Raw genomic sequence first — 25290 nt, forward strand, 5'->3', positions numbered from 1 at the left:
AATATAACACAGGTAAGTGGCTGTAAGTCCCCGGGATACCTATTTACTGGTTACTGAAGAGGATGGCACTTGGTCACTCCATGGCTTTCATTTGGCCCCAAAGCCTTCTGTAGTCAGCTGAATTCACTCCTCAGTGACTTTTCTGTGAAGAGAGGTAGGTGCAAATAGGAGATTTTATGAATTCCTTGGGGAGGGAGCAGTGTGAATTGCAGCTTGGTAGGCACAAAGCAAACTGTTCTAATTGTGCAAAGTAAATCAATACTTGATAAGTTCAAACTCAGTTTTATAGCTGGCAAGCACAAAAGTAAACCTTAGCTGTGATCCTAGCAGCACAGTGGTGTAGCTCTTCCCTTCCCCTTGTCCTCTTGGCTCTTTTAATGACAGTGCAAGCAACAAACCTGTGCCAAAGGGTGCTGTATGGCAAACAATGGGCAGGCTTTTTTCTAAAAAGCACAAGTTTGAGTTATCTGGTGTTTGGGTGTTTCTCTTGAAACGATTCTTCCCTCCTTGAGCTGTTAGATCCTAATGCAGGAAATGGAAGTGCTGCATGCATAAACAGAGTAATCAAACATACACCTCTTAGGAAGAGGCTTGCAATGTCATAGTGTTTGTTTTGAGCACTGTTAGATACAGTTTGACATGAATGGAGTGAAAACACCTTAGAGAAAGGTGTTGATTGTTCTCACTTTTCCAAGACAGAAATAACTGGAGTAGATTTCCCTCCTGCATGGAACAAAAGTTGCACGTTTGTTTTTGTCTGGCTAGCTTTCAGTCTCTTTAAAAATTTCCCTACAGGTCCCAGTTTTAAGTAGACAGTTTAAACGTGCAGAGCGATAAAGAAGTGGAATGCAGTGGTTGTGACACCAACTTCTGACCTGAAATGTAAAGAAAACTCAATCCACTTCAGGGTGCCTTTTTTGTTTGTCTGTTTCCATTTTACAAGAGCAACGGTGAAATAAGGAGAATCCCATCTTCACTGTTTCAAAATCCTTTGTTTCTGCGTTTCAGTCACCAGAACACTGAGGAGTAGAGCTGGTGCAAAAACTGTGAGACGAGTCCACGGAGAAAACAGGGACTTGGAGCTGCGCCGCAGCTGTAGAGTCGGACACAGTCGGTACTCGACTACTAACTCGTCCATTCTATTTGACAAACTTATGACAAAGTAAGTCATCTTTTCTTGCAGACCTCTTAGAATGATCTTTCTTAGCAAGCCTTTGCACTATGGCATGATGTTGGCCTCGACTTGCTCTTTATTTTGACAGCAAAGAGGTATGGCTGCTCCTGGCATTTCCTTCCTGTTTACAGGGAGACACCGTTACCTGGCTAGATAAACAGATTTTCTTGAAGGTGCTATTTCAGCATATAAGAATTGATTTAAAAAACAACAACAACAACAAAAGTGCTTCATGGCTTGCTAGTTTTGTAATCTCACATTTCTCCAGGAATACTTGATTTGCTGCATTTCACCATTACACTCGTCAGCACCGCTGATTCTGGTTTATCACTATTTGCATTGCAAATCTCCTTGTCCAAAGCTTAAACTGATGTATGCACTTCTTGAAAACAAAACCTGAAGTTACAGAGCAGAAGACTCAAGTCATTATGTTAGCCGCTGTGTAACCATACTGCTTTCCAAGCATAAGATGTCCAGCTTATTTTGTTTCTATGAAGAGTTTAAACGGCTCCCGTTAAGCAAAGATGTCCCCACACTGATACTTACTATTAAGCAAGGATTCCACCTCCTTTGGCTGAGGTCTGCTCCCTTACTCATATTCGAACATTCATCCAAGTAGCCTGCAATTCCACACTCTCGGGGGAAAGTCCATAGAATAGAAAAGGTTCCTCCAGTCTCTTCCTCAGCCTTTTTTTTGAAGCATGCAATAAAGCAAAACATTCACAGGCTGCCCTTCCATGCAAAACAAGGCAAATTAGTAAGACAGGAGCCACAAAACCGATTGTCCTTTAAAGTTAAAATGAGATTTGAAATAGATCGAGTTAGCAAGTGTTGTAAGTCTGTAGCTAAGTCTGGTTTTGCCAATGCAGCACAATTCCCTATCACGTAGCCAGAGCTGCTTCTGTAGCTCCAAGAAGCAAAACTGCTTTGACAAAATACTGTGTCATCAAAGCATTCGTTGGCTCAGTAGGCACGGCTCAGGTTCAAGAAGTTTGTGAAAAAATGAGTACTAACAGAAGCAGCAGGGTCCAAAGAAACAGCCCAAGTCTGAAAAATCGCCTTTAAGAATGCAAAGAAAATATTTAACTCTTCTGTATGTTCATACTTTGCTATCAAGCAAAGGAATGAATGCTGATGCCTTAACTATGTAGGGCTGTAGCTTACAGAGAGACTACACCTTCCTGTTTTTTTTCCCTTTAAAAACGTTAAATGCACGTGAAATTATTTGGGGGTGTTTTCACATGCAAAGCCTAATGCAGTGCATGCAAGCCCTGTCATCTTCTTCGTCTAGTAGTGTCGCGTTAAGGGGTGTAGCCGATTGACCGTCATGGGTCCCGTCGGATTCAGGGTGCTGAACTATCACGGTCACGGATTCACCAACAATGCAGTACGGCCTCGCTCTAGTCGCATTCAAGGAGAACTCTCACAGCTAGGAAGAATGCAATTAAGTGCAATTTCTTACGGCGACAGGTACACAGGTTCTTTGGATTGTCAGTGATAAATTCACCGTCTGCAAAAGCAAGCTAGCATGCATGAAATGCACAGGTACACAGCCTAGGTATTAAGACATGAAAAAGCATCAAAACTCTAGAGATTTCTAAGATTCCACAGAGACGCCTGGTATAAGCAAGCGTTCAGATCTTACCCCACGGCGTCCCAGTGGAGTGGGGGTGGGGGAGTGAGAGGCTCAGCCTGTCGAGTGATGTCAGAAGGAATCCTTCCTGATAGTATCTTCCCTAACATGCCCTTTCTCTTAAAGCAATTGATATTATTTTCTATCTTTAAGGTGGAGCTTGAGTGACTCTAGTCATGCGTATCTTGGTTGTGCTTGGTAGAAATGATCTCACTTGCGTTTAAAGGCTCTGAGAAATTCCGAGGGCGTGCTCAGTGAGGGGTGGTTGCACCTTGGAGGCGGGTAGCTTTTGGGATGGAGGTGTGCTTATGATGCCTAGTCACAGAATCACAGAATCACAGAATTTTCTAGGTTGGAAGAGACCTCAAGGTCATCGAGTCCAACCTCCAACCTAACGCTAACAGCCCTCCACTAAACCATATCCCTAAGCTGTACATCTAAGCGTCTTTTGAAGACTTCCAGGGATGGTGACTCCACCACTTCCCTGGGCAGCCTGTTCCAATGCCTCACAACCCTTTCTGTAAAGAAGTTCTTCCTAACATCTAACCTAAAACTCCCCTGGCTCAACTTAAGCCCATTCCCCCTCGTCCTGTCACCAGGCACGTGGGAGAACAGGCCAACCCCCACCTCTCTACAGCCTCCTTTAAGGTATCTGTAAAGAGCAATAAGGTCACCCCTGAGCCTCCTCTTCTCCAGGCTGAACAAGCCCAGCTCCCTCAGCCGCTCCTCGTAGGACTTGTTCTCCAGGCCCCTCACCAGCTTCGTCGCCCTTCTCTGCACCCGCTCAAGCACCTCCATGTCCTTCTTGTAGCGAGGGGCCCAAAACTGAACACAGTACTCGAGGTGCGGCCTCACCAGAGCTGAGTACAGGGGGACGATCACCTCCCTAGCCCTGCTGGTCACGCTGTTCCTAATACAAGCCAGGATGCCGTTGGCCTTCTTGGCCACCTGAGCACACTGCTGGCTCATATTCAGCCGACTGTCCACCATCACTCCCAGGTCCTTCTCTGCCTGGCAGCTTTCCAACCATTCCTCTCCCAGCCTGTAGCTCTGCTTGGGGTTATTGCGCCCCAGGTGCAGGACCCGGCACTTGGCCTTGTTAAACTTCATGCAGTTGACCTCAGCCCATCGGTCCAGCCTATCCAGATCCTCCTGCAGAGCTTTCCTACCCTCAAGCAGATCGACACACGCACCTAACTTGGTGTCATCTGCGAACTTACTGAGGGTGCACTCGATGCCCTCGTCCAGATCATCGATGAAGATATTAAAGAGGACCGGCCCCAGCACCGAGCCCTGGGGGACGCCACTAGTGACTGGCCTCCAACTGGACTTGGCTCCATTCACCACGACTCTTTGGGCCCGGCTATCCAGCCAGTTTCTAACCCAATGAAGCGTGCGCCAGTCCAAGCCAAGAGCAGCCAGTTTCTTGAGGAGAATGCTGTGGGAGACGGTGTCAAAAGCCTTGCTGAAGTCAAGGTAGACCACATCCACAGCCTTTCCCTCATCCACCCAGCGCGTCACTCTGTCATAGAAGGAGATCAGGTTCGTCAGGCATGACCTGCCTTTCATAAAGCCATGCTGACTGGGCCTGATCGCCTGCTTCCCCTTCAAGTGCTGCATGATGACTCTCAGGAGGATCTGCTCCATGAGCTTTCCTGGCACTGAGGTCAAACTGACAGGCCTGTAGTTTCCTGGGTCTGCCCTCCGGCCCTTCTTGTAGATGGGCGTCACGTTTGCTAGCCGCCAGTCGATTGGGACCTCCCCCGATAGCCAGTCGCTTAAGGCGATTACTCCACAAGTAGTAACTTAGTGTTGATTTAACTACAGCATATCTAAAACATAAGAAGGATGTTAGTATGGAAGAAGCCGATGAAACCAGTCCTTAAATCTTACTACTTATTGTGCGTGAGCAGACTGGCGTGAGTTTTAGCTATACTGGCAAATATCAAACCACACCTGTGTCGTCCCAGAGCTGGGAAAAAACAAAAACAAAAACAAAACCAAGGAAATGTTGAAGCAAATAGGGAGGCCTGTAGCTTGTGCAGTCTTTTAGGTGAGAAAATAAAGAAGGAGAGAGACAGGTAGCCTTGAGCTAGCAGAAGCAAGGAAGAGAAGGGCTAAAAGGGAAAAAACAGGAAGGAGAACACCAGCTCCAGACTGACCTATAGTAACCTTTTTCTCATTAAGGGTCATTAGCACATTAAAAATCACACCTGTCAAAATGCTAATCTATGCTAATGTGGGATTCGGTGTGTGTGTCCCCTCTCCTGTTCCCCCTCCCCCCTGGTATTCCTCTGTAATCATAGAATAGAGAATCGTTAAGGTTAGAAAAGACCTCTAAGATCACCTGGTCTAACCATCCCCCTACCACTGATATCACCCACTAAACTACATCCTTAAGCACCACGTCCATCCTTTCCTTAAACACACCCAGGGAGGGTGACTTTACCACCTCCCCGGGCAACCTGTTCCAATGCCTGACCACTCTTTCTGAGAACTTTCTCCTAATTTCCAACCTGAACGCCTCCTGGTGCAACTTGATACCATTCCCTCTAGTCCCATCACTAATTACCAGAGAAAATAGGCCAACCCCCAGCTCTCCACTAGTTGCTTTCAGGTAGCTGTAGAGAGCAATAAGGTCTCTTCCCTCTGGAGAAGAGCATCCTCTTTTCCTGACTAAACAACACCAGTTCCCTCAGCTGCTCTTCATAAGACTTGTAAGTCTTACGTAAGATAGTACTACATCTGCTGTGCAAATGCAATCATCCAGTAAGTTTGATTCCTACATAGTAGGATCCTTGCAACTGTGATTAACCTGAATAAGCGGTTGTCCTATAAAAAGGATACTTATAACAAAACAAGAACAAAAAATAAAAATAAGGTGCATTTCAAAGATACATGCTTAAAACAGAAACCTTATAAAGAATACAAACACCACGGAATAATCCCCTGAGAAATTCATGTGCACATTAGCTTTTAATTTTCTCTTAATCCTTATTTGCAAACTTCATATTAAGGAACAAAGCCCAGAAATTCCTGTCTGATAGTTAGCACTAAGCCAAAGAGAACTATGAAAACATAAATTGATATTTCCATTAAACAGAAAGCATTTCCTTTCAAATTCAGAACAGCAACTTTCTTTGGAGATGCTACTATCTGACAAACTGGCCTAGTGCATATACAGGCATTGGAAAAACTTTCTTACTGAAGTATAGTTCCAGTGCCAGGTACACCAGCCTGTGTATATGTACATAGACAACTCCCTTCTGTCAGGTCCAGTGCTTTTCCCAGTTAAGGGGACTACAAACAATACATTTAGCAGGAATGTCTGTTATGTGAATATCATACAGATCCCTTGTAACATTTATAATACTTACACGTTTAGTCTTTCACTTTTTAATACTCTAAATTTACATAAATCCAGCAGCAACATTGCACCATTCCCAGTAGTAACACTGGAGCATTTGCACTGCCCTAAGTGACTGTAAAGAGTTGTAGTATTGTGCAAATGTGTCACTACTTCATCAATTCCTACGATGTATTTCTCCTGTCACATTTTAAAGCCGATGGTGACATGAGTCCAAACAAATTAAGTTTTGCCAGCTGTGTTAGCCTTTTGCCATTGCAGTGCTGTCTCCTGAATGTAGATCAGGCTAAATAATCCTCGAGGCACCATTAACTATACTATATTTGGGAAAATAACTCTCTTGTTTCCTCAACAATATCAGTATATTTAATTTAACTTGAAGGCAACAAGTAAAAAAAGAACTAGACTAGCCAGAAAGTGAGCATTTCACATTCTGTACTGAAATAGGATACTTTTAAAAGTGAGAAGTGGGATTAGACACATCTGTTATAGACAGCAGTTCACACAACAATCATTTGCAAGGCAACTGGAACCGCACGAGCAACTCTTGCTTCTGCAACGGAAAACATTGAACTTGTAAGTGAACCAAATGAGTGGTATGAGCCATTCATCTCAGAAACTGGCTTTTCCTCACATTTGCGTTATTCTACCCACTCTGCTATTGCAAGACCATATGTCTTCAAAACACATTAAACCAAAGCTGAAAGGGACCACTTATTTTATATGCAAAGTAATACGTGCTTCATATCAGCTTACATAAATCTTCATGTAATAAAAGCATATTAAACTATAGGATATAGCAGAGAGGATTTGGGGTAGGAGAAGCAGCTCTAAGATAAAGAAGGGGAAAGGTGGAGAAAGAATACTGGTAGCTGAACTGCCAATGATGACTAATGCAAGTACAGAGCCATTTCCTCCCCAGTGGCGTATCCCTGGTGGATCACTTTTGATCACCCATTAGAAACACTGAGAGGTAGAGCAGGATCTGCAATGCCAGGCTGTACAGAAACCAGGGACTGCTGATAACATTGTTCTTTACTTAAAGGGACATCAGGCAGTTCTTCAAGCTAGGGTATATGCAATGGACTGGGTCTGGTTTTGAAAGGAAGACCTTGCTTTTAACACAGTAGGGAGAGAAGTGACAACTGACTGTGATAATCAGTAAGTGGTGGACAGCACAGGCAACGTAACTTGAGCAAACCAAGTAACTGATGCAGCTGGGAGACTGTTCATATCAAATTCTGCAACACGGTGAGGTAGAGCTGACTCCTATTCCGAGAAGGAGCAGATGTCATTTTAGAGACCTTTTTATTTAAAAAGAAGTTATGTCTGGCATCAAAGAGTTTTAAAGCCTACACAGAGCTCAGGCAGCCCTCTGGAGACAAGTCCCCAGTCACCCAGTACAGTGTGTGAAGGTCTCAGAGTATCACTGGAGCAATAATTCCAGTCTTTTGGGCAGAGACTGTTTTGTGATACGAGCTAGCAGAGCACTGGCATATCAACTAAATAGCAAGGACAAGTTTCTGAGCATGCTGTGTGCAATAACTTCATCTACAGGGTTGACATGGCCACAGAGCATTTAAATATGGGGGGTTGGAGGTGGAAGAGGAAATATATGAAGTTCAGAGCTGCAAAATAGTTCCCTCTGAGAGCAAGTCCACAAATGGAACAATTTCCCTTGACAGCTTTTGTGATACACCATGTATGAGACAGGTTATATATCAACCCCAGCCTACCTTTATGGGAAACATTTTGTTTTCATGGTACATTTAGCTAATACTGAATTATAATTGAGCTCATGTGATACTACCTATTATGCAAATACATACATTATGATTCATGGCATTACAATAGGTAGTAAATGAATTGATAATTACATGACACTTAAAACAAATAGCATAACACTTTGCAAAATCACAGCTAAATGTTACTTTTTACAACATATTATGTTTGTATCCTACTCTTGCAACAGACTGTAAGAGGTCTGGAATAGGAGTGGCAATGCGGTATCTGCAACAAATTGACTGCAGTGTACTTTATTAGCAAGGAAGTGCTACTATGTGTTTTAGATGCAATGAAGATGTTTAATTAGAAAGCTGCCTAATGTACACTCGATGTCTTGTCATCCAGCTGTTGACCACAGGGAACCACAGAGTTCAGTTAATATGAACTAGATGACTTTTTACCCCTCTGAGATGATAAATATATGATAAACATGCAGAAAGTTCCATATAGCTTTTTACAGCACAGGCATTGTTAAAGATTTAAAAAAAAGTCAGATAAAAGGCAAAATAAAATGAAACAGTTCCTGGATTTTACAACAGGATATAGAGGTTATTTTTTGCCCTACATATCTAAATGTTAAGAATCTGGAGACTGAAATGGAATTGGTGATGTGGAAGACTTGTCTTTAATCAAAGGGTGAAGTACAACCAGATCTACGACTGCACCAAACCTTTGACGAATCATAAAATATGACTAGGGTAAGAAAGAAGTGGCATCTCTTCCCATATAATACAATATGGGCTAGAGACAAGTTTTGCTTGATTTCTTTGGGGGACCAAAATAAGAAATGCCAAAATAAACATTGCAAACAAATCTGCAGCTGCCGCAGGAGGGTAGAGATACACTGACAAAGATTTCAGTGGAGCTGAGAAGCAGTGGCAGCTTGTGCTGCACCGCCTGGGCAGGTAGATAAAGAACTTCACTTTCTTGCCTAGTGCAGATGGCTGCTTCTGCAAGTGTAGCCTATACATTTAACTTAGGCACACACTACAGTTAACCATCCGAAACCCAAACCCATTATCTCCTCAATGACTGAATTTTTTTGTCTTATCTTGCATGTCTGCTGCGAAGCCTTTTAGTATGATTTGAAGAGTTTGAAATTGTTACTCCTACTCTTTCAAAAGTAAATAGTAAGAAAATAAAAATAAAAAAACCTGTCATTCTTAACATAACAAGAAGTATCAGAGAGATCAAATCAGACCCTGGCTTATTTGCTTACTCAGTGAGAATCAATTCCAATAACTTCTTTATAATTGAACTTACTGAACTTTCCAATGCCTTTCTCACTAATTATTGTAATTTCACACGTAAAAGCATACAACTACCAGCATTTTATACAAAAATGAAGCAAGATGTACTAAATTTGTGGACCTCTCCAACTCTGAGATTAACTTACATACAGAATATGCAAATGTCTGAATATTTCATTAAGCTTTCTGTTCATTTTGCAGCCCTCAGCAATTTTAAAGGAACATTGTGCTCTGTCAGTTTCATGCATTTTCTAATTGGGTTCTGATCCCTCTCCCTCCCCAAAAACATGTATAGGTGAAGCACCTCGCTTCTGGTACTTTATAATAAAGATCATCACTATTGATTTCCCATATGGCCATTCTATATGGCTGAAGAAAGACACCTGAAGTAGCAATCAGAAAACAATCAATGAACGTTCATTCAACATCTGTCTTCTCATCTTTTATTTAGGCAGAGTGTAGTATTTAAAGGGACACCACCAAGCAAAACTTACACCCAATAAAAGGTTTATTAAAAAGTAAAAAAACCAGTTTCAGAGTCAACAAAAAATGGTTATGAGAGTTGGAGGAGGAACTCCAAAAGGATGCATACTTTTAAGCAAACACTCTCCTGGTTTTGCTGCTATGGTGGTGTGACACCTTGATGGTATGTACACAAGGGACAATGAAACTTGACCATAAACTGACTGAAAATGTAAGCAAAGTGGACAGGTTGCTCTCATCAGCTGATAAGGGTCAGATGACAAACACTAGCCACATTACAAGTAGGAAGTGTAAATCAGATTTCAAAAATCCTTCTCTTCAAGTAATTTAAGGGGTTTATTTGTCAGTATATTTTAATATACATTTAAATCCTTATGTATTACATCAAGGCATGTTTATTACCGAAACCTCATCAATTCTCAGAAGAAGACTGGCCTTGTAGACACAGTCCCCAGCAAAAGTAAGTGACCATCTGCACAAGCAAGAAACAGCAGCACCAGAGTAGATCACTTGCTCTTGCCATTGTCACCAAACAAGCAAGGCTGATATGTAGAAAAAGGAGGTAGAAAAATAGCCCTATCCAAGTGTAATTTGTAGAAGGTAGTTGCATCTTGAGTCTCAGAAGACCAAGCAGAAGTTTCATGATCTCCATACATGCTTTTTGTAATTTTCCAATAAATAAAATTGCACCAAGGCATTCAACAAACTTAATTAAGAAAGAAATATGATGAAAATGTCAAGTGTATTTGTTTTTTGTAAATTCCGATTCAATAATAGCTGGGAAATTGATATTGCTCATTTCTGAATTCCTGTGTACATCACAAACTTCAGACAACATGTTAATATTAATGGCTTTCTATTCTGCCTTCATGAGGTCACAGAAGGAAAATGGAGCAGAAACCATGTAAGACAGAACATGCAACTTGGACAGAAAGGCAAGGAAGGAAAAAGTAAGGAAAAAAAATAACGAAAAGGAAGGCAAAAAGGGGGGGGGGAGGTAAAAACACATAAAAGCATGACAGAGAAAAAAAAAAAAGCTAGTTGTAAACAAGTCTACACATCATTTGCTGATGCCATCTCAATTTATTATCAATATTCCTCTGTGTTTAATTCTATATATAGCATATAATTTCCTTTACCTGGAAAACTAGTTGAATAATAGAACTGTATAACCTTTGAAAGGAAAAAACATTTAAAGTAACGTATACTAAGACATTAAAGATCCATGTTGAAAACCTAAAATGAACGTGAGAGCTTCCCACACTCAGATGGCATAGGAGAGGTGAGAAAAGCACTTTGCAAGTTATGAAAGCAAACCATAATCTCCATAAGTCTCAGGACTTCTCAGGAGCTGGGAATGTGGGCAAAGAGGCAGAGGTCAACACAACTGCTTCTAAGGCAGATCCTGGCTTAAAAACTTGAGTCAAAACCACTTCTGTTTGGCTTGCTTCCAAAGTACGAAATGTGGTTTATTTAAAGAGATGCCTCAAAATAGAAACCTTCATGGTCCTGGCAGTATTCAGATAATATCTCATACATTAAATAGAGCAGAGATTTATTCTCTTCGTGTAATTTGACAAACACCAAAGTAATGCAGAGTAATACATGTTCTAGTTGAAAGAGGATATAGAACTTAGAGTAGACATATACAATTCTCTCCATAGTTGTTCTTTTTGTTCTTTTTAAACAATTCTGTAGAAGTTTTATGAGCATGAAGCCTTCTCCTCTCATTCCTGAACATCTTTACAACAGCAGCAAAGGTTTACTCCAGTGTAACCCCAGATAAGGACACAAAAATAGAGAGACAAAGTTTTGTGACATCTGTAGCCCTACCAATGCTTCTAGCAGCTTCAATTTGAGATTTATGCACTAATCCAAAGAGGTAATCAACAAACAATTGAATTAAGCTTTATAGAAGGTGATGAAACTGGCAGTAAGGAAGCAAACTACAGCGCTGCAAACAACATTACATAAAACAGCATTTGGAGCATACTGTAATGAACCTGCTGCCTCATTTCATTATGCTGCCACAGAAAGCAAAGAGCAAAAGGCCATTTGAGGAAGCCAAGGGGATGGATTCAGCGCTGTGATGAGGTTCTTGTGCCTTCGTGATATTTAGTGAAGGGGAAAACTTAGTAATGCACAAGCTCAGTTGAGATAAGTTAGGTGAGCTGTAATAACCAATCCAAAGGAGCCAAAGAGAGAGTTTTCACAAGTTTCCTGTGTATAAATGACGGCGATTCGAGTCAGAGGTGTGCTTGCTTTGCGAAAGATGGCCAAGTACCTGACTCTGCAGAGTTCTATAAGTAATTATCTAATTAAAAGACCTTCGTGTGCATTCCAACTCTGGGTGCTTATTGGCGCGGTGCACTCTGCACGAACCTGCAGACAACATCTGTACTCGGTGTCATGCCTACAGACAACCCTCTACTGTTTATTTATTCCTGCATATTTTTCTGTGCATTCAACACAACCCCTTTGGCACAACTAGTTAACCACGTAGCTGCCAGTCCACCACTCAGTTGCACTTGTGAAGAGGAAAAGCTATTTCCATCTACTGTAGGAGCACATCCTCTAAATGCAAGCTTCACTCAGCTGGTCATTTACTGCAGGACAAGATTTGAAAAGTGTTGTTCAGTTCTGGGTTTCCTGCTTACAGGAAAAATTAAGTGCTAGATCGCCCGCTACTCCGCTTTGTCTGCTGCATTTAATGGAGATTAAACTGATTTCGTTTGCTCCTCCGTTTATGGACAATGAGCTGAAGGAACAGGTACAGCACATTAGCCTGGAATGCCTTCCCTCCCAACCAAAGTAAACTGGAGCTGTAACTAACACAAGCAGAAGCAAGGCTTCCGTGTTTTCAGCTGAATAAAGTTCCAAAAAAATCATCCTCTGGGATTTGAAGCTTACATCACATGACATGCCAACGACTCTTTTCCCTCTATTGTAAAGCGGATCCCTGCTGTTAGTTGCTCTAGAAGCAAAGGAATCATCGGTTTGGTTACCAAATAGCCGCTTCTGCAAACGAGAAGTGTTGTGCTCTCTCTTCCCTTTGAATGACTCCACACTTCTCATCAGCTACTGGATTGCTGACCTAGAATCAGAGAACATCCCAAGGTGGAAAGGACTCCCAATAATCACCAAGTCCAACTCGTGGCTCCACACAGGACCACCCCAAAGTGAGACCCGATGTCTGAGAGCATTGTTCAACACTTGTCGACCTCCGTCAGGCTCGGTGCCATGAGCAGTGCCCTGGGCAGCTGTCTCAGTAGCCAGCCACCCCCTCAGTGCAGCACGTGAGGCGCACGGGGCTCGGCAGGGCGGCCCGGGAGGGGAGGACGGCGAGGCGAAGTGGCAGCTCCCTCAGAGCCGTCTCCCCGCCGCCTCGGCCGCATGTCGTGGCTTTTTCGTGTCAGGGCTTTTTCATGTCGTGCCCTCGGTCTCTCGCCGTGGGTGAGATGCTGCTCCCCAGCGCAGACCCCTTGCGCGCGGGGCCTGCCCGCGGCGGCGGCGGGAGGGAAACCCCAACCCCAAAGCCCTCCCGGCAGGGAGAGCTCGGGTTGAGGGCCGATCCGGCACCGACAGTAAACACATGCCGGAGGAAACGCTCTGGTTTTAGCCATGAGCAGCGCGGCCAGGTTCAAAAGGCGTCACGCTGGAGCTCCGAGTTCGGCGGCGTTCCGAGGCCGTTGTGGCGGTTGTGGAGACGGCCCCGGCTGAGGTGGCTGCTGCTGTCGCTGCTGTCCCCTCTGTCCCTGCTGTTGCCGCTGTTGCCGCTGTTCCCGGACCTTGGAGACCCCCGGCGGCTCCCTGTGCCAGGCCCTGTGGCCCCAGGGAGCTGCCCGCCGCCTCGTCGGCCAGCCCGGCAGCAATCCTGCCAGCACAGAATAGCCCACTGCGTTTCAGGGTAAAGTGACGATTAATTTCTATTTCCTGGCCTGGGTGCTGCTTTCTTCTTTAAGGAAGCTTCAAGGTTAAAGGTTCAACTCAGTTATGTCAGGGTTCAACTCCGTTTCGTGAAGGGGCTCTTGTACGAAAGCTTAAACTGGGATTGACTCTCTGCTAAGCGGAGGCCAAATGTGGACCTACTGAGAAGCAGGTCCTAAGTGATAACATTTTCTAAAGAGACTGCTAAACACATCTGAAGAGTGCTGCTGCAGAACTCTGAATGGGGGGATAGCAACTGTCTTAACTGATCTGGAATCTTGAATTTACTTTTCCATGGACAAGAGGTGTGTCTCTCAAGGCAAACAAAGAGAGGAGTAACACCCTCTCTTGTCACTCATGTCAACATAAATTTATGCTCAGAGCGTAGGTGTAGGAACAGCATCGGTATGTATATGGAACATCGGGAGAGGAAGCTCTATCGGTATTTACAGTTTTTCTACTATCTTGCCAGAGAGACGTCATCTCCAAATGAGAAAGGGATGTATTTTGAAACAGTGGTGGTGGATCGGATTTCTTCTTTCTAGTGTTAATATTTGCTCTTGAATCGTACTTAATACCTGGTAACACCTCAATCAGTTGTCAAAAATAAACTTAAAAATGTGTAAGGCTTATCTCATTGGTCAGTATAAAGATCAAGGTCTTCCCTTCCCTTCCCTTCCCTTCCCTTCCCTTCCCTTCCCTTCCCTTCCCTTCCCTTCCCTTCCCTTCCCTTCCCTTCCCTTCCCTTCCCTTCCCTTCCCTTCCCTTCCCTTCCCTTCCCTTCCCTTCCCTTCCCTTCCCTTCCCTTCCCTTCCCTTCCCTTCCCTTCCCTTCCCTTCCCTTCCCTTTTTTTTCTTTTTTTCTTCTTTCCTTTCCTTTCCTTTCCTTTCCTTTCCTTTCCTTTCCTTTCCTTTCCTTTCCTTTCCTTTCCTTTCCTTTCCTTTCCTTTCCTTTCCTTTCCTTTCCTTTCCTTTCCTTTCCTTTCCTTTCCTTTCCTTTCCTTTCCCCCCAGTATTGTTTTTCTGTTCTCCTTCTCACTGCAGTCTTGATTTTGTTTCTTGTCCCTTAAGTATGTTTCCAATGTGTTGCTGAAACATTTTCCCTTTCAATCCTAAAAAAGGAGCTGTCACTGGTGAAGATCGGAGCTTATCCCTGAGCCCAGGAGCTGTCACCTTAGTCTTCCAATCGGACAAGGACGACTTCATTTCTCATGTAAATGCATTTGTCAGGTTTGCGTATTGTTTTTTCAGGAATGGAAAGTGTGTATAGAATGGATTTAAAATCAATTTTAAATGTAAAACGTCAAGGCAAAAAAGTTCTAATTACAACCTCTGCACACAATTTGCCAGCTGTGGGACTAGGAGTTTTCTTATTTACTGTGTTTTGTTTAACGTGTCTGAAGTTTAATGGACAGCAATCAAGGCGTGCTAGAAATCTGAAAGCACTTTATGCTTTGTTCTCTCCGTCATTTTGGTATAACAAACTAGCTTATGTTTTAAACCCTCCATGAGGTTAGTGGTTTCCCTAAAGGTAACAAGTCCCTGTGTGCTACAGTAAGACAGTAACAAAACATGAAGTATAGAAGTTCATCCTGTCATTATTCAGCTTCTGCCTATGGACACACAACTACGCTCATTTAAAGCGGTATCACCTTGAAACCTAATCAGCATTTTAAAAAGGACTTTGTAGCAGTTATTGGCTTTTGTCCTGGAGGGCTGAGGTTTGTTTTGTTTTGTTTTACATTCAGCATTTCCGTTTCTAGCTTACATTCCCCTGTTGTTTTGCATGAGGAAAGCGTGCAACTTTAGAAAGTAGAACGGAAAGAGCTGCTTTTTAGTCTAACTTTTCAGTTTTTCGTAGGAGTTTTAAATGTGGTAGGAGTAAAACACCAGAAGTACTGCTGCCAAAGTTATATTCAAACTTGTCTTTCTTGGAGAAGCAGAAGAAGCCCAGGGAGAAATAAATTTGCAAACATGCTCTTCATGCTCTCCTTTCCCAAGATTTCTCTGAGATATAGCCCATCCTCTGTGGGTTTTGAGGTATATGGTTCCCAGGAGTGAAAAGGAGGGCCAAACATCTCTCCTCTTGGATCTCAACATGCCAGGGCTTTGGTGTACTGCCACTTACGGCTCCGCTTTTTCACCTGGAAAAAGCGACCGCATGATGTAGACTGAGGAGCCCTCACAAATTAACTTGCCGTCACCAAGTGACGCCCAGAAAAGGTGTATTTAAAAGCTAGGCTCATTATAGAATCACAACAAACCCCTCATGACTGGTGCAGTAGACAGTGAGGTAGAGGGCGAGCCCTGGAAAGACAGAAGAAAAGTAGCAGTGAGTTCTGGGTACCTTTGTGCAGACGAAACAGAAAAACGCAGGCAGTGAAGTAATAGTGTTCCGTTACTAATGCCAGCAATAGATAATTGCAATAATTATCTATTAGATCATAGGTACTAATTAACAGATAATTGCGCAACTCCGGAAATCAATAAATAACTGATTCCCCTCAGAGAATGTCTTCTACATTTTTATATTAAAAAGACTCCAGAGTTGTAATGGATTAAAATCCTACGGAAGGGAAAGAAATGGCATCAGCCACTAGTTCTGCAGAAGCGAAAAGTAATACTGATAGAGTTTAGATGGAAATTTTCACTTTGTGTGTTTAGTTTGGGGATTCTTTTTAAATCATTCATACCAGCGATTTAGTTCTTAAGGCTGTTTCTTTGAGATTAAGTGACAGGACTTCTGTTACTCTTTTCTTCTTGGAATGCTTCTTGATAGTCTTACGTCAACCAGAACTTCTGTCTCTGTCGCAGATGTGAACAATGACCGTAGCTAAGAAGCCCAAATCTTCAAAGCCTAAAAAGCCCTCTTCAAGGCGGTCTGGCAAATCCAAGAAACCAAGTCCTAAAATACTGATGTCACGCACCGCCAACTGGGGCCGGATAGTGCCTGCAGAAGATTCAAGCCAAGTCTCTGTGGCCCAAGGACGTGGAGGTGCTATTTACTGTAGATCATCTGAAAATTCTAAGGCTTTTGCCCCAAGAGATCTAAGTAAGTGTGCATTTTATCCTGCCTCCATTGTCTTCAAAGCAAAAGTAGAAAATGCAGTTCTTACTTGTTGCACTGATAGAGAAGGGGACTACTGTGAACAAAGACTTCAAAAGCGAATCCCCTAAGGCAACTGAAGTGACTGATGTTACAGAAATTAATTTTGATATATTTACAGTCAACAGAGAAATATGGGGAGCTTTTTGTAATGCACAGATTCCTCCATGTCTTTTCTGTTTTGCAAAGAAAAGTGTTTGATTGTTGCTATTCACAGCTTCCATTTTTCACAGGTTTTTTGAAGGATAACATTGCTCAGGAAAAGATCTGGTATCTGTAGGGGTACCGTCATTCCTAGTTCCTAGTTTTTACGTTTTTACCGTATAATTTCAAGTCTAAGTTTGTGGTTTAAGTTATAATAAGGAAAAAAACAGTAGTTGAGTTAATCAGGTTAAAGATTATAGATGGAGAGGACCTTGGCATTAGGTGCTACAAACAGAATGGCAGTTAGCCTTGCCTTAGAAAAATTAAAATGGTTGACTAAAGTTGTTTGTTTGTTTGTTTTTTTTTTTTCCCCAAAACATTGTGTTGACCAGCCAATTTGAATTTGGTGGTATTAAAGCTGTCTGCAGTCAGTTTTTCTGGTTTGGATTGTAGCTAGCTCCTCTAGGTGCTCCTGCAGAATAGTATTTTTTTAAATACCTTTCTTCAAAACAAACAAACAAGATCTCTTTTTAAATTTAACTTTCTTGCAGTCGTTAATGATGGAATTGCTCCGCCACAGAGCATTCTTTTTCCACCTGAGAAGATTTGTATGGATTGGCGAGAAACACAAAGTGTTGGAGTTGGCCTGTACAATCTTGGCAACACATGTTTTCTTAATGCTACTCTGCAGTGTTTGACCTACACACCCCCACTTGCCAATTACATGCTTTCTCTTGAGCACAGCCAGTCATGTGAGTACTTTCTAACAGTATTTTGAATCTGTTGGATAGCTCTGAAGGTGAAAGAACAGCAGTGATTCTGTGAGATAAGCTTATTTGCCTGATTTTACCTGTAGCAGCTGGCTTTGAGCACTGTATTAGCAGTGGGCTCCGAATAGCATATGGAGTGCAATTAATGCACCATGGTTTATTTATTTAGTTATTTGTTTGTTTGTTTGTTTGTTTATTTATTAAAGGATCATTTATTGCTTCATGGGAATAATGAAGTGCATTGGACAGTAATGCATTTAGTAATAATTTTAGAGAGTAATACATTTTGCAGCCTGTGGAGTTCACATTCCTGTCAGCCTTTACAACTGCGACTTTGCAGTAGTCTTTTAGATTTCTCATCACAAAATGCATTTGAATACAGGCTTAGTGGATATTTTTCTTCTGTCAAGTTGTGTGAAATGAAATGTTACGAGACTGTTGGGACATTGGCATCTTGGGAGAATAGAATGTAGCAAGGAGAGTGGATATTGTATCTATAGTTTAAATTGTAGTTAGATGTTTGTAGGTATGGATATTTCGCTGGACTGGGATGCTTTGTTCTTTCACTCTTCAGGTCGTGAACAAGATTTTTGCATGATGTGCACGATGGAGACTCACATTAACCAGGCCCTGCGTTGCACTGTTGATGCCATCGAGCCTACGCATGTTATCAGTAATCTCAGTCGTAAGTGGCTTCAGATGTGTTTCTTTTCGATAGCTTGTAATCTTCAAATAATTATTTGATGTGTCTAAGTGGTTTTAACACTCAAATGAAGAGAGATTTTAGAAATACAAGAATGATTTCATTTTTAAATGAGGTCAATACTATCATCTTCTTATTTAGGAATAGGACAACATTTCCGTTTTGGCAGTCAAGAAGACGCACACGAGTTCTTGCGCTATACTGTTGATGCTATGCAGGAAGCGTGCTTGAACGGAAGCACCGAGTAAGCATAAACAAGTTCACTTTCATACATTCTCTAGCACCTTCTAGTCCTTTATTTACTCTCAGAAATGATCTCTAGCACCTTTTAGTGCCTTATTTACTATCAGCAACGAAAGTCTACATCATCCTTGGTTTTCATCAAACTCTTTGAAGAGTTAACTCTGTGCCTTAAATCTTCTGAGGTCTGATTATAATTTATTTCCAGATTGGACAGATCTTCTCAAGCTACCACCATCATTCATCAAATATTTGGAGGATTTCTAAGATCAAGAGGTACTTGAAAAAATACTCCTGTCCTTAGAACTGATCTGTGTCTTTTGTCGGTAGTAAAGCAGTCTGTAGTTTGTCTGAAGTAGTATCTGTCAACAACTTGAATTTGGACAGTTAGTCTCCTTCACATAATGTTAAGCATTTATATTTTGTTTCCAGTGAAGTGCTTGAATTGCAAAGCAGTTTCGGATACGTATGAGGCATTTCTTGATATCACTTTGGATATAAAGGTAAGATGTTTTCTAAATATAATTCATGATGTTTAAGTACATGCATAACTTTCTAAATTAAACTTGTTTAACTTAAAAAACCAAACCACATATAATGTTAAAACGTAAGAGCTTGGTGGTGCTAAGGAAGTGGATTGGACTTTGTCCTTCCGTGGAACCCATGTAAATAGTCTCCACATTTGCATTGGGTTTAAGGGGAAAGAATTCTCTTTCTGCAAAAATTATAATGATGTCATACTTCTTTGTTGTTCTACCTCAATATACATCTAATTGTTAGACTGATGAATTTGTCCCCAGTATTGATGACAAAGTACACTGTAGATGCTGTCTAGGCTACTGGAAAAGTATTTGTTCCAAAGTCAAATGCCTTCCAGGTGAGGTCAATGCTGAGCATGCTCTTTCTGCCTCCTTCTTGACAGTGCTCCTAGTAGATCGCTTGAGTATGTTAGTAAGATTCTCTTATAAACTACTAGTATGTCTCTGGAATTCTGAATTACGGTGACTTTACGCTCTTCTTTCTCGCTGCTCTAGGCGGTTTCGTCTGTTAGCAGAGCTCTGGAACTCTTTGTGAAACCTGAAGAGCTGGATGGAGAGAATTGCTATAAATGTAGCGAGTAAGATTTTGACGAATTAGGTCTTAATCCTAGATGTCAGTTTTCTATGTTGCATGACTCTGTTGGACTACCTCTAAACTTTGGATCTACTTACAAGTTTTGTGGAAGTTTATAAAAGACTTGGGTTTTTGTTTCCTTGGAGGGGGGAAGTCTTGTTCATAGGCATTCCCTATGGGTTTGCAATTCTCTGGCTTGTATTTTGCCATCAGAATTCAAAAAGAGCTACTTTTGTTCTTTCTATTTATTAGCTCTCGACAGTACTTTTCTTGATGTAAACTGCCCAGTTTCCATTGTTCTCTGGGCTAGTGGCTAATTTTCACTGCTTACACCGTAGGTCCTACCTTGGAGCGGGCAATGTGTCAAACTGAACTTTTTTGTTTCAAAGGATGGCAGATGGTTTCAGTGTCTTTCCAGACAAGCTCAGTACATGAAGACTTCCTACTGTTAAATGTCTCCCTCCTGTAGAATGACCATGTGCTTCTGTTGTATTTTTGATGTTGATAGTCGACCTATGTTGGAGATTATTTGCAATTTCTAGTCCTGGGGACCAAGGCTCTCTCGTTCCGCTTTCAGTATTTGTATTTCCCTTGAAAGCTGAGAGAATGTATCCAGGACTGGAGTTCAAATAGCCACTTTTGTAGACCAAGAAATGGTACCTTGCCATCCAACCTGGTCATACCCTTTTGTGAGAGATTCCTGTTCCCGCTATGCTCTGAGTTGTTGGGAAAATTGACCTTCTTCTGTGTATTAACAAACCTGACACGCAGTGCATGGGTTTATGAAAAGAAAAAAGACCAACCTGTTATGCAAGTAAATATCATTCAAATAGCATAGGCATGCGTGAGACATTAAAAGGAGTTTGTTTTGGGGGCGAAAAAAGAAGATGCCTTCAAACACTTCTCTCTGCTTGTTTTTAAGGTGTAAAAAGATGGTTCCTGCATCCAAGAGATTTACCATACACCGTTCTTCCAAGGTTCTCACAATATCATTGAAAAGATTTGCAGATTTCACAGGTGGAAAGATCAACAAGGTATATTTACCACTGTAATGCAACTATATCATTGTGTAATGGGACATCCCCCAAAGCTGAAAGTTGTTAATATTTTCAGACAATAATTGTAGACTAACGACTATGGCTTATTCTTTCTCTTAATATCAATAAAGTTCCCGCTTGACAAGAAGCATATGCTTTCCTCTGAGAAGGCTGATTCATCAGGAAACAGTTCTCTGCAACTTCTAGTCTTAACCGTTGTTTATGGGAAGACTTATTTGTAGTGAATCAAGAAATATATTCTAGAAATATATTCTAGAAATCAATTCTAGTCTGTGTTTTTTGGAAGTGTTTTTCTCTGGCTAGTCCACGAAGTACTCTGGGATAATTTTTCTATCTTCTTGGTGTCTCTTTAGGAGGTGAAATATCCGGAGTATTTGGACCTGAGAGCCTACATGTCGCAGTCAATGGGAGAACCACTGCTCTATGCCTTATACGCGGTGCTGGTACATCACGGTGTCAGCTGTCACTCAGGACACTATATATGCTATGTAAAGGTAGAAGTCAACAGCATTTCTAACAGGGTAAAGGTTGTGCTGGCAAACCAATTAAAGCATGACTAGCAGCTACTGTTTCTAGGGAAAAAGATTTCATTATATTTTTATTTGACATGTGTGTATTTTGTTCCTATCCGTGATTTCATTTGGAAAACGTGCAATTCACCTAAAGAAATCGTTGTCTTTATTTGCAGGCTGGTAATGGACTTTGGTATCAGATGAATGATGCTAAAGTAGTGCATACTGACATTAAAAGAGTTCTTGGTCAGCAAGCTTACATACTTTTTTATATCAGGTAATAACAAATCTTAAAATGTGTTCAGAAGAGATTTACTTTCCTGTTATTGATATTTTTCTGTTTTGCAAGTGTTTTTCTTGCTATCCCGGGAGAAGATTATTATTTGTCTAATTCAGTTCTGTCTAACCTGAAATTCTCTGTGTCGTTTATTATCTTTTGTTGCTTGGCCTTAAACTGCAGCACTCGTGTAAATTGCTATCTATGTGTTATCTGTAGCTGGCTACTTTAGAGAAGGAGAGAAATGAAGGTCATCTGTGGTGTAAGAATGAATTATTGCTGTGCAAGTGATAGTCTTAGTAGGAAGACTGTTCTCTACTTTTCAGTCTGTAGTCTTGGCGAAGCCTTCTGTAGAGAAGGCTTCCATATCGTATGAGCTGTTCCTCTAAAATGATAGGATGGGATTTAATCCAAGAGTAGGCTGAAAGAAAAACTAAACTACGATCACTGCTCTTTTCTGAAGGCGCTATGATTTGACACTTGGAGAACGTGCGTTTTACTTGCCAGCACCATCTTATCCCTGTTCATTCTCTCCTGGTCAGCAGGGGGCTAATAGTAAGCAGGCTGGATTTCTGGGACCACGACTTCTTCCTCATATGATTAAGGTAATTCAGGGAAGCGGGAGGGCAGATACCGGCACCAAACTGCTAGTGGGTTTGGGGTTTGGTGTGGGGTTTTTTGTTTGGTTTTCGGCATCTTAGTTTTGTTTTCCTTCCCACGCTGCAGCTTTCTTCACAGCCCTCATGCTACAGCCAGAGTCATTCAAACAGTGGTTACTGCTAAATTGTGCAGCCATGCGACTCCATTACTTTATAGCTCCAAGACAGCTTTCTAAAGCACAGAGAGCTACGCTCTTTGACTATTTAAGCAGAGTGTACTAATCCTCAAATCATTTAAAAGAGGACTTGTTTTTCCTATCCTCGTCACTTTAGCTAAGACAGGGAAAACTAAATGTCTTATTCCTGAGCACCAGAACGATTACTTCAGGCTTTTCAGGGTATGTTTAAAGGGGAAAATAAATATATTTGGGAATAGCAGCAGGTAATGTTAAGTTGCTTGGCTGGTTTTCAAAGATGATGTTAATTTGATACCAATCTGCAGTAAACCAAAAGCAGGAATTGAATACGCTTATTGGACTTGCATTTATCCTTAAAGGGCAGTGTGTTTTTCTTTTTAGGTGTTAAGACCATTTGTAGAAACACTCAGTAGGAGAGTTTTGTGTTTCAAAATGTTACATGCAGTGTTTGCGTTAATCCATCTTGCAATTTCTTCTTTTTAAATACAGAATTCAAGCCGTTTAAATGGAAATGGATCCATAAAAGAGGACACAAAGACCACTGGTGTCACCCTAAAAAGGCCATCTTCAGCACCACCAATGGCCTGTGTTCAAAACCAGGCAATTACCAGGCCTTCAATGACTGATACGTCAAGAAAACAGAAGATCACCATCAGTATTCACAATAAATTGCCTGCTCGTCAGACTGTGTCACAGCCTGACTTTCTTAGCAGTGCTGTGGAGGATGAAGATCTCTACCAGGCTGTTCCTTCATCCACAATTACAAATTCGGTAATGCAAATGAAGCAAATGCAAACAAACAGAAAAGTTTCTGATGAAATTTTTGTGGAGCCAACAGTGAATGAAAATCCTAAACTCAGCTCTGATAACACAGTCCCTTATGGTGCAGAATCTTCAGGAAAATCTGAGGAGGAGTCAAAGGGCTTATTTCAAAGGAATTTGAAATGCAATGCAATGTCCTCTAATGGAATTTTGGTTGGAAAGGTAGTCCGTACATTGCAGCATTCCAATTCTTCCTGTCAGAATGCTGACAAAGGAAGATCCCAGCATGAGCTGCCAAAAACAGATTCACTAAATGGTGCTATTAGGTTAGTTAATGAATCTAAAGAAAACGGACTGAAACTTGATGATTCCACTTGCCGAGTTGAACCTGTTAAACCTTCTGAGATGTTCTTTTCTAAAACAAATGGATCGCTTGAAACATAGATTTGCTCCATCGAGAATTTCTCACCTACGATGTATTCGGGAGTGTTTATTGTGTTCCTAATTCAGGTGAAATACTGAGAAAACACAGCACACATGTGATCGTAAGACTTTGTGGTATTATCCCCTTAGAATTTGCAGACCTGAGCTTACATTAGAACTTGTCAACTTAAGCTCAGCTGAGATAAAAATTCCTAAGTTTCATAAAGTAGATTTTGGGGGGTGAGTTGGGGTTATCTTTGAAGTGTAGATAATGCATACAACTCACAGCGGTCTTGCTTACCATTTAATGGAGAAATTCTGACAAGACTAGTCCTCAGTACTACTACAAATAGTATTTTTTTGTCTGCTGACTTGTGCGTTTTAATTGCAGATGCCTGGAGCTATGCCTTCAGTCAATCGAGAAGTCATCACGGAGTCCTTCACAGCCAGCCAGCTGAACAGCTTGTCAGAGGAAATGAGGTAAAATGAGCACAGTCTGATTAAGACAAGACTTTATGGAAGTTCGTTACAGTTTTATCTGTCTACTAATAGTATCACAGAATCACAGAATCACAGAATTTTCTAGGTTGGAAGAGACCTCAAGGTCATCGAGTCCAACCTCCAACCTAACGCTAACAGCCCTCCACTAAACCATATCCCTAAGCTCTACATCTAAGCGTCTTTTGAAGACTTCCAAGGATGGTGACTCCACCACTTCCCTGGGCAGCCTGTTCCAGTGCCTCACAACCCTTTCAGTGAAGAAGTTCTTCCTAACATCTAGCCTAAAACTCCCCTGGCTCAACTTAAACCCATTCCCCCTCGTCCTGTCACCAGGCACGTGGGAGAACAGGCCAACCCCCACCTCGCTACAGCCTCCCTTGAGGTACCTAAAAAGAGCGATAAGGTCGCCCCTGAGCCTCCTCTTCTCCAGGCTGAACAAGCCCAGCTCCCTCAGCCGCTCCTCGTAGGACTTGTTCTCCAGGCCCCTCACCAGCTTCGTCGCCCTTCTCTGCACCCGCTCAAGCACCTCGATGTCCTTCTTGTAGCGAGGGGCCCAAAACTGAACACAGTACTCGAGGTGCGGCCTCACCAGAGCTGAGTACAGGGGGACGATCACCTCCCTAGCCCTGCTGGTCACACTGTTCCTAATACAAGCCAGGATGCCGTTGGCCTTCTTGGCCACCTGAGCACACTGCTGGCTCATATTCAGCCGACTGTCCACCATCACTCCCAGGTCCTTCTCTGCCTGGCAGCTTTCCAACCATTCCTCTCCCAGCCTGTAGCTCTGCTTGGGGTTATTGCGCCCCAGGTGCAGGACCCGGCACTTGGCCTTGTTAAACTTCATGCAGTTGACCTCAGCCCATCGGTCCAGCCTATCCAGATCCTCCTGCAGAGCTTTCCTACCCTCAAGCAGATCGACACACGCACCTAACTTGGTGTCATCTGCGAACTTACTGAGGGTGCACTCGATGCCCTCGTCCAGATCATCGATGAAGATATTAAAGAGGACCGGCCCCAGCACCGAGCCCTGGGGGACGCCACTAGTGACTGGCCTCCAACTGGACTTGGCTCCATTCACCACGACTCTTTGGGCCCGGCTATCCAGCCAGTTTCTAACCCAACGAAGCGTGCGCCAGTCCAAGCCAAGAGCAGCCAGTTTCTTGAGGAGAATGCTGTAGTATTTAATGGAAGGATTTAAATTAGTACAATTTCATACTGTGTGTCCAGTGTCACGAACAGAACTAATGATCAGCACTGAGCATATCAC

The 25290-nt window shown here is 42.2% G+C and overlaps 1 protein-coding gene across 1 annotated transcript; it reads left to right on the forward strand.

Annotated features, from left to right (window-relative positions):
* Nucleotides 1-48: 48 nt before the first annotated feature.
* Nucleotides 49-24006, forward strand: LOC311428198 (ubiquitin carboxyl-terminal hydrolase 42-like; the record flags this gene model as incomplete). Its single annotated transcript, XM_084539734.1, has 16 exons — nt 49-154; nt 1009-1162; nt 14740-14831; nt 16433-16670; nt 17420-17620; nt 18213-18323; nt 18483-18585; nt 18790-18857; nt 19014-19084; nt 19616-19698; nt 20617-20728; nt 21106-21246; nt 21441-21541; nt 22005-22146; nt 22827-23108; nt 23914-24006. Exons 4-16 carry the CDS (start codon nt 16442-16444, stop codon nt 24004-24006), a joined length of 1737 nt encoding a protein of 578 aa, XP_084395860.1. The 5' UTR covers nt 49-154; nt 1009-1162; nt 14740-14831; nt 16433-16441.
* Between the last annotated feature and the right edge of the window lie 1284 nt (nt 24007-25290).

This window comes from Aythya ferina, assembly GCF_964211825.1.
Source record: "Aythya ferina genome assembly, contig: HAP1_SCAFFOLD_36, whole genome shotgun sequence".
NCBI classification, from domain to species: Eukaryota; Metazoa; Chordata; class Aves; order Anseriformes; family Anatidae; genus Aythya; species Aythya ferina.